At 39.5% G+C, this 10000-nt stretch overlaps 1 protein-coding gene across 2 annotated transcripts in view; it reads right to left on the reverse strand.

The window, feature by feature from the left end:
• Positions 1–10000, reverse strand: part of LOC137993105 (myomegalin-like) — a 61928-nt gene that overhangs the window by 43082 nt on the left and 8846 nt on the right. For both annotated transcript variants that reach the window (XM_068838779.1, XM_068838780.1), the window contains exons 9-20: positions 9952–10000; positions 9614–9648; positions 8449–8500; positions 8184–8249; positions 7624–7722; positions 7180–7221; positions 6667–6741; positions 6040–6075; positions 4345–4437; positions 2739–2831; positions 1811–1927; positions 879–953 (exon numbers count right to left, since the gene is read on the reverse strand). The exon at positions 9952–10000 is cut by the window's right edge and continues 38 nt beyond it. In XM_068838779.1, coding sequence (XP_068694880.1) covers positions 879–953; positions 1811–1927; positions 2739–2831; positions 4345–4437; positions 6040–6075; positions 6667–6741; positions 7180–7221; positions 7624–7722; positions 8184–8249; positions 8449–8500; positions 9614–9648; positions 9952–10000 — 832 coding nt within the window. The remainder of the gene's footprint in view (positions 1–878; positions 954–1810; positions 1928–2738; positions 2832–4344; positions 4438–6039; positions 6076–6666; positions 6742–7179; positions 7222–7623; positions 7723–8183; positions 8250–8448; positions 8501–9613; positions 9649–9951) is intronic.

Below are 10000 nucleotides of genomic sequence, written 5' to 3' on the forward strand. Positions count from 1 at the left end.
TTTAACATTGTTTATTGTTTCAACAAAAGTGTGACAAAATGACAAGCTTCAGACTTGCAGAAAAAGCTGGTAATTGGATAAATGTCTGATAACCAGACAAATTTGCCTTAGTCGGACACTCTTCCTGGGAATTTCTGACAAAGAATAATTTATCAACAGAAAGATTCCCAGGATCTCTGAATGGAAAGGATGCGAAGGGAAAAACCGAAACGTACTTATTGACAAGTGAGTATACACAAAATTTCCGTACATCCTAAACGATTTGAAACCAATAGGATTAGCACACGTTTGCTTTACTCTGTGCAAACACTTCCCGTCGAGACCTACTTGGAAAACAATTTAAACACTAAGCACACTGCGCATCCGTCCTGCGCAGCACGGCGTGCTAAAATGGTTTTGCCAAGACGTACTGCGTGGAGTTTTTATTGAAAGGTTTAACTGACAATTAAGTTTGCCAAAGTGGCACAAATGTTTTTTGTGAGCAGTTTGTCTTAGCTTCAAGCTGTTTCTAATCATGTATTAACATTCTGCGAGGGTAAGGTCAATTGCCGGAAAAAACAGCTTGATTGCCGAGACTTTGCTACACACAAAACAACAAAGTACTTTTTGCAAACTGAAACTCGAAAGTATCCGCTTACATGACATGCACTGAGCCTGACTTCAAGTACGAGAGGATGTTGTACTCGAAGACTGCTATATTGCTAACGTTTAAAGTGTGTGATTATACTTCGGCTGAAGGACGCAAAACGAGTCCTGGAATTACGTAATCTTACTTGCTCTTTCAATCTCTCTTGCTCCCATTTTTCACGAGACAGTGAAAACGTCACTGTTGGTCGTTGATTAATTCTAAGGGTATCGAACACAAACGACGCATTTACCTGATACGCTTCTTCCAAGGCGTCCATCTTGGAGTAGTGATCTTGCGAAAGAGTTTTATGCTTTTCCAGAAGTTCCTGTCAAAAATAAACCGAAAACTTGAAAAGTGGGAGTTACATGTACAAAGTTGCTCTTCGTACGTCTTTTTTTCTTCTGTACTGTTTAGTGCCTATTCTAAGATTACCGATCCACTCCCTCCACCGCGCATTTTATCCACCAATCAACTCGTGTCACTAAACGAGGGGTACGTAATACATCGCTCATGTTCCACAACTCTCGTTCGGGTTGAGTTCAGTAAGCGGATGGTTCTCTTGAGTCGTCACTCACGTGATTTGAAGCCTTGTCCCACCACCAGGGAACGCTTTCGAAATTAGCGCTTTCTCTAACCAACTGGGCACTAAGAAAAGTTCTACTTTTTAATATTAAGGACAGAATAAAAGTGATGAGCACTTGTGATATAATATATATAAACTGCCTCGTTAAGAGCCTTTGCCCTGCCCGGTCCATGCACACCACAGCTTGCATGAGAGCCTACCCTGAGCCAGCTAGAATCCGATGCAAGCTCGGAAGAACACCTTGGTGTGGTAAAGAACAGAGAATTGAAGTATCCAGAGAAAACCTCTCAGGACAGGAGTGCCACAACGTACGGGTGTATTTCGAGACAATTCATAATGTACTTTCAAAACCTGGGCGTCTAAGGGCACGGAACTATGGCATTACTTTGCTTTTTCTTCGGTTGAAACAAGTCAAAAGACGAATGACATTTTTACAATCGACTATTCGGGTCACAAAACTTTTTGTAACTTCCCAGAAATAGGTCCGTCTCAGGGTCAAGAACCAAAACTGAGGAGGTGAGTACTCCCACCACAGCACTATCCCTGTCCCCTTGGACAATGACACAGGGAAGCTTGCATTATGCTGCAGCTGGACTTACAGCTTGTTCTAGTTCTTTTTGCTTCAACACGGCATCCAGGCGCTGTTCAAGCAATCCTTTCCCGTTATTCAACCTGTGCAACTCTACTTCTTTGGCCGACATGGACTGGATAAGTTTCTGAAACCGAAAAGGAGAACAAACAGGTAAATAGCCGGTTTAGTCATCTGAGATTGCAATAAATGCAAGCTTAAAAAGAAAGAAAAAAAAACCTGCCAACAACAACAATTGAGAGCTTTATGAACGCATCAGCAAAATCCTTTGCTGTCAATTTCCGCTCTTTGAGGGCCTCTCCCCTAATCGCGTTCAATGAATTTTTTTTAAATTAAGTAGCAGCACGGAAAATATCTGAGCTGGACTTGTAAGCATATCTGGTCTTTTTGCAAAGCCATCTTAAACGAGTCTTTTTTCGGTAAATCGCGGCAAACGAGTGTAATTCATTCACAGTTTCATCCAGTTTTTTTAGAAGAAATTTAAATACTCTTAAGGACTCAATTCTTCGCATTTTTCAAGGACTACATGCAGTGCAAAATTAAACCAATTTGATCATTATCATGATTATTCAACACTATTCTGTGTTTCTCCTTCAGTGTCCGTAACCCTTTCTGTTGTATTTGCCACGACAGTTTCGCTGGGATGGCGCGAGTAAGAACTTTCAAGGACTTTCCAATCCAAAGCGAAACTTTCCAAGGACTATTAGGGCCTTGAGTTTTTTAAACTCAAGGCGTTTTAAGTACTTTTAAGAAACACGCAAACCCAGCAGAGAGCTTTCTAACTGAGTCGCACACAAAAACTGCGAATGTCATCGCGATAAATAGTCCCTTCCAAAACACAATAAACTCTAAGCGGGACAGGCAGTGATTGCTGCTCTCAACTCTTTCGTAAAGGGCCTTAAGTTGAACTTTCAGTTAAAAATTCCTATTAACAGTACCTCTAATTCCATATCCTTCGCACTCACTGAGCTTTGCAGTGCGGCGATCATGGCGTCCCTTGCTTTCAAAACCTCTGCATGTTCCTCAAAGGCCTGAAATTTAATGGCACAGTCTCAACACTCAACAACACAACAGGAAAACACTCATTCACAACACAACACAACACGATAGGAAAACACTCATTCATAGTCTCACTACCATTCAAGCATTGAGGAACAGACTGTAATGTGACTTATATAAAGAGAGGCATACGTATATTCCGTCCATGACGTCAAAAAATGTCGTTAAATTTCCCTTTTTTTTAACGGAACCCAGGGATGGCACTAGGATTTTTCAATCTGGGTCCTGGGACCCGCATGTTAGGCCAAATTGGGGTCCCAAGCATTTTTTGGGGGTCCCAAAATCTTGGTGACCCTCTGCGAGAAAAAAAGTATGTTTTAAATTATGAGAAAAAGAGAGTAACCACCTTGGAATTAATATTGACGCATATGCATAGGAACGGCCGAGAAAGGCTTTTTCTAGAGCCGTTACATTCATTCCTGGACAAGAACACTGTTAATGAAAGAGCACCCTTTCCAAGGGTTTACGCATCACTGGTTTCCTCCCTTAGGAGCAATGAATATGAATATTGCATTCAGTGACTTGCAGAGTACATTCCTCTGAAGAAGACCGCAGAAGGTCGTCGAAAATTTAGTTTTAACCTTTTTAGATGTTTTAAACCCCATTTCTTAGAACTTCAATTATGATCACAGATCGCTCCAACAGTTTTACAAACAACAGAATATACTGACAAATCAAAGCAAGTTGTGTGAGTTATTTAAGTCAGTGCCTTGCGTCCTGGGACGCATTAAAATTTCGATCATGCATTTTTTGGATTTTATTTGCGTAAAAATGCACGATTTCTGCGTTAACGCGATCCCTGGAACCTCTATACGCTTCTGCAAAAATAAAACTTTACACCGGTAGAAACAATGTTTACAATCAAATTTGTCCAAAAAACTTAAAAAGGCCTTTAAACTCTAATGAGACGAACAAGTTTTGGATTTTGTTGAATAATAAATACTGAAGCATTCTAGCCAAACTCACTACTCTTGTGGACGCTGTCCTAAAAAACGAAACTGCGCTACGCTGGATCCGAAATACCATCAAAAATCTCTTCCTTTCGAATTGGCCAAAATATATGTGGAATATAATCCTTATCTAATGTAGCAAGGCAAAACCATCCTATTGTTCAATACGATATCAAAGAAGCGATGAACTCAAAAGGTGCAAAGTGCAAAGCGATTCAAATTTGCAAATGAATGCAACAGTATCTATGGGATCAACAGTGAAATCAGAAAGCGGCCATGCATTGACTGACTAGTAGGCTCAGTCTCCAGCCGTGGGTGTCTCGGTGCGCCCGCGATAGTGGGGAGGATCGCGGGCGCATTGAGACACCCACGGCTGGAGACTGAGCCTAACTGACTAGCTGACTGACTTAATTTCTCTCCGAAACTGAGTTTTACATACTGCTTTACAACCCATGCATGAAATTGCCACGGCCGAATTACTCAATTTCTTCCCAATTCGTTCTCATGTCACTCCAGGCCTTTTTTCCAAACTCACCTGGTACCAGTTTCGTTTGGCTGCATGGGCAGCCTCTCTCGTTGCTGTTAGGCTTTGGTTCAGGTCTTGAACTTTAGTCTGCAAGTTTTCCATCTTGGGAAAGTCACAAGAAAAAGTCAACTGCATTTGCCTTTTTCGCGGATCGCATTCTACAACACCATTCACTAATGGCCGCAGCCAGCGTGCTTTTTCGCTCAATTGATCACCGTAAAGATAATAGGGAATTTAAGATCTACGACGGCAACGGTCGACGAAAACGTCACCTCAAAATATAACTTTGCACTATCATAAGTCTTTCGCGATTATTCAGTCTCGTTCACGTCCTACAATGTGGGCGAAGTATCCTAAAAATAAAATGGTACGAGCGGTTTCAGACTGAAAATATAGAATGAAAGATTCTCTGTTGCATGATTACGTTGTCGTCAAAACCTCAAATTTGGTGATTTCACGTCGTCGTTATGCAGAGTACCGCTAGGATACTTGCTAAAATCCGTGCTGCACGTGCAGTACGATTATTTACGCTCTTTTAACCAATGATATTTCTGTTTTGTGGCGATGTCGTAGTCGTAGCCGTCGCCGTTTCTTAAATTCACTAATAATTCGAAAGCTCACTTTTCGAGCGCTAGCTATCGCATGCCTGGACCAGAATTACGGACGTTTCGCTCCCCAGCGCGTTCGACCCCGCTACGTTTGCCTCTGAGAGCTACGATTTATCTTTGTATCTTTGTTTCTTGAGGGGACGAAACCGGTTATGCAAAGAGGGCGAACTTGGAGGGGTCGAATTCACGGGGGGCGAAATGTTCTGTTACCAGAAACCCATAAGGGATGAAACGTGTAACGCGCGTTCACAGCTTCCGAATATTCAGTGCGAACTGATTGGTTGAATGTTTCAGTGCTAAGTACCATATTTGGAAACCCCTCGCTCTTGTTGTTCCAAATATGGTACTTAGCAAATTGAATATTCAGAAGCTTGTTTCCCAGCACACAAGGGGCCGTTACACGTTTCAACCCTTATGGGTTTCTGCTGTTACTCAAGTTATCATATCAACTCAGTTGATAAACCCATTTCTGTGTTTCATTTCCCCACCGACGCAACACCACAGTTTCTTTAACCTAACTAAACCCCTTTACACTTTTTCCCTAGATACGACAACGAAGAGATACAACTAATTTCGCACTTATAGACCTCTTAAAAGGGCCAGTTTCACGGTTTTGCGCATGCCCAAGCTTTATCGCTAGCAGTTGTAAATTTTACGGTTTCTTACTGAACCAGATGATGTTAATTAAACACAGAGAGTATTAAAGCAAATACACTGAATGACTAAGGCCCAAATTTGGTGGAAGACACTGTGTAAGAAATAGGCCTTTACTGAGTTAAGCTGATTTAAATGAAATCACGGTAAATATAAACTGGGCAATCGCTGTTCTCATTCGTTTAAAACGACGCAGTGTTTTTGTGGTTGTTGTTAAATGCAAACTTGTTGACATCCCTATGGCATCGAACAAAGACAAAACGCAAAACATTTGTGACTTATTACTTGGTGACTGCTCAAACGTGTGTCGTAAACCGCCGTCAAGAAATGCTACATTCGTGTGTAACTGTCAAAGTAAAACTGACCCGGGACATACACTACAGGTAAGAAACAATGTTATGAGAGGTCATCAAGCAGAACCAAATATGGCTTATTTTCTCACCTCACTATCTCTGGTGATCGAAACATCCCTTTGACCCTGTGACGTGAATAAACAAAATAAGTCATTTGGCGGTCAAAACTTGCCAGCTGTGAGAAAGTAGGGCAAGACTTCAAGCCAACGACTTTCTCTCAACAGCTAATCTAGTCTAATCAATCCAATCCATTTTTGCACTGCAATTGTGCAGTGAGGATTAGGACTAGAAGGGAAGATATGAACCCTTTGAGCTAGTTCACACAAAGGCCGGGTAGACTTTCATATGTATGGGTTATTGACCAAGCGTGAGGTCAAGATGGCTGGATATTGGCCAAGTTCTTTTTTTGCGTTTTTATGGACCGAGACGAAGTCGAGGTCAATAAACACGCAAAAAAAGAACGAGGCCAATATCCAGCCATCTTGACCAAACAAGTTTGGTCAATAAAGGATTTATTATATGACTTAAAACACCAAAAAATGATCTTTGATCTTGCGGGACCAAGCGAGAAATCCCGAGCGGGCAGTATCGCTCCATCTTGCCCGCTCGGGTAGCCAATCAGAGCGCGCGATTTGGTTCATCTTGCACGCTCACGGAGCTAGTCATATAATAAAACTCACATAATGAACACACCATCTCTATGTTCATGTACAAACCTGTGAGGCGTCCATGGAGTTCCGTGAATGCAACTGTTGTTCTATTTCTTTATCATGAAGCTGATTCCTTAAATCCTAGATAAACAAAGTACCATACATTAAGGATTTAAATTCAAAATGATAATTACAGTGATAAAAGTAACTTAAGCAGGGAAGTTGAATGCGACTGTAAACCGGGAGTGTGTGATAGTGCCACGCCCATTTCCTTCAGCTAGACTTCAAGCCATGTGGGTACATAATGATACATGAGGGTAGCTTTACAAAGATAAAAGCAATTTCATCTACGAATACACATGTAAATGTGAATTGAAAAGGTTCAACAAGTCAGTTTTGTGAATTAGGAATTGTTAACTTATTGTAAAAGTGCTTTGAATATTGTCAATCTAATTTTATCCATCTATATAGATCACTGTATCATTCACCAGACATTGCATACACTGAACTTCTGTCGCTACACATATTACAGTAGAGCTAACACAGTAAACTTTATATGATGTTGCTGTAATGTCTAACCCGGTTTGATCTCTCCATTTTCTTGGCCTTTTCTTTAAAATCCTTGACAAAAAAAACAGAAGGTTATGTTTTTCTCACAATCAATCACTAAAATTTAATTTCACTGTAAATGAAATTTTAATGTACATATAAATCATAGAGAAGTTAAAGAGTAGAGCTTGAGTCACAGTTGCAGGTTAAATACATGTCATGTACATTTCAGCTTCACTAGACTTTGGTGAAGTACTTGTAAAATATTTGTAATTCAACCAGGGATCATAGTCAGGCTTTTTTGTCATAAAGTAAATGGTGGAAATGCAAGGAGCAGGTTTCCAGATTGTGACCTAGATTGCACAGCTGGTCCCTGCCCTTAATAAAAACCTCCAAGTTTGTGATACAGTTTCACTGAATATCCTTTCTTTGAACTGCAAATACAAATTAAATAGTTCCTTATGCATGCCTCACCTCCAGTTTCGTCTGCCTGTTTTCAAGTTCTTGAGTTAGTTGTTTAATTCTTTGCTCACATTCCCGGATCTTTCTCCCATTAATTTCTAATTCATCACTCTGTCAATTAAGAGGAGAAACACATGACCATATAATACAGTTATCAGAGTAAAATAAAATTAATATTAATTTAACAATTTGCTCAGTTCTCCAGTAGGACACATAACCTGGCGAACCAAGTGATGACCAGAATGCACAGAAACCCTCTGGTATCAACCTCACTGTAGCTCTCTTCCATTCCCTGTGGCAAACGCTCTCAAGATCTTTTTTGAGACATTTTTTTTCCGTTAACCTGTTTGCTTCTTTGTTCATTTATTATTTACTTTCACGACATAAGGTTTAAATGAATTTATAATAAAATTAATGTTAACGATGAAATGATATATGAAATGGATCATATATGAACTGCGGGTACGAAATCAAGTGAAGCTATGATCCTTGCAGTTATGAACGCAATTTTTGCAATTGCATTCATAACTGTGAGGGTCATAGCTTCACTTGAAAATTAATATTGACAATACCTGGACAATATTCTGCCCCTGGGTTTCCAGCCTTTCCTTTAATTTAACCAGGCTGTCTTTGAGAACCTACATTGCATCAAAACGCAAAGTTATTAAGTAGTTTTCAGTTACCCAAAAGTGCTGTGTGCTGTGAATAATAATATTATTGTTGTTGCCAACATCAGAACATATTAAAGAGTAGACATTCTCACAGATAAGGAAGATGACCTAGCAGCTGTTTGCATTTATCTCCATTTGAAACAAAAATAGTGCATCCAAAGCTCACCATATTTTCTGCTTCAGTAGAAAGCAGAGATGCTCTAAGATCATCTATCATCCTGAAGGCAAGAAAAAACTGGTAAAAAATTAATGATTCGCTGATTAAAAAATGATGAGTTGATTGACCTTACTATCAGAAATTAAAATCTGATGTTTTCCTAAGAACAAAGTCACCACAAAATATGGGGCTAAAAGGTGTGTTGTGGTGAATGTTTGCAGTACTCTACTTCTCTAAGCTACATGTAAGTAAAGCTAAACATACTATTACCTTGCATTAAAAAGTTGTAATTCCTTTGCGATTCATTGAATTTTTGTAAAGCAAATTTTCCTCAATGCAAACACCTTTACAGCACTGTTACTGTATGCAAAGAGGCCTGTCAGTATGTTATTTGTGACAGCTCATATGAACGCCTGCATGTTGTCTGGAATAAATTGCTGACAGCGAGGAGTCTTTGTTACCGGTCATTCGCTACTTCCGAATACTCAAAAGCATCTGAACTTAGTTGACCTCAGCACAAGAAGCAGTTGGAGATATATCACATACAGTGTAGTATCGTGTAAATATTTTTAAGTTCAAGTTTGTTTACATTTGGTATGTTCAGTTGAAGACTTTCGCCGCTGCTTTTTGTTTACCGAAGATCGTTCACAATGTGCATGGAGGCTTTACTCGTTATGAATGTGTTTTCAAGAAATTTCGGCGTCCAGATTAGGGCTGTTTATCAATAGTGTCCTGGCAATTCGGCAGTTTTAAACACTGAAGTAGAGAAAACAGGAGCGGTGATGCAGTGGAAGTGATTGTGAAAAATACATGTATTTCGATACTGAATGTCTGCAAATATTAAAGGCGGTCGCATGTCAAAACCTTTTGTCTAACGCTATTGTTTTGCTTTCAAGAAGTCTCACCTCAACTCGAGATTTCTGATCAAGATCCTTGAAAAAAAATTTCAAGGGGTCTCGAAACTCGATCCTCGAAACTCGACCCTCGAAACTCGATCCTTGATTCTCGAAAACATTGAGGATCGCGGATAGAGTTTCGAGTTGAGACTGTCAACTTACATTTGTACGGTACTCTATATGCACCTTAAACTCTGTAATGTTGCTGATCCTTCATTAGTTAAATTCATGAGCATACAAATTTTCTTTTTTTTTTTCAAAAAATTTGCAATGTTTACCTGTCCTTTTCATTTAGAGTAGCTTTCATGGCAACCTAAAAAAATCAAAACTGGTATTACTGCTGTCCTTTATTTTGACCGACAAAGTCCTCAGGTTAATAGTCAAAAATATCACAGTGCAAAATGCAAATTATTAAATATAATAGTTATTCTCTATTAAATGTCATTATGTTTTAATTATAACATTGAACAGCCGGCTTACATATTGGTGTTATGTGAGATCCACAAATTCTCAACTTCATTGCAAGTTTGCATATAACTGTGACCCAACATTGCTGCTCATTATTATGAATTAAATAATTATTACTACAATAATTACCATAAGGGTGCAACCTTACTTGTATCTGCTGTTGATCTTCATGGAATCCATCTGTGCTCTCAGCAAGC

Source organism: Montipora foliosa, chromosome 2 (genome assembly GCF_036669935.1).
Source record: "Montipora foliosa isolate CH-2021 chromosome 2, ASM3666993v2, whole genome shotgun sequence".
NCBI lineage: Eukaryota > Metazoa > Cnidaria > Anthozoa > Scleractinia > Acroporidae > Montipora > Montipora foliosa.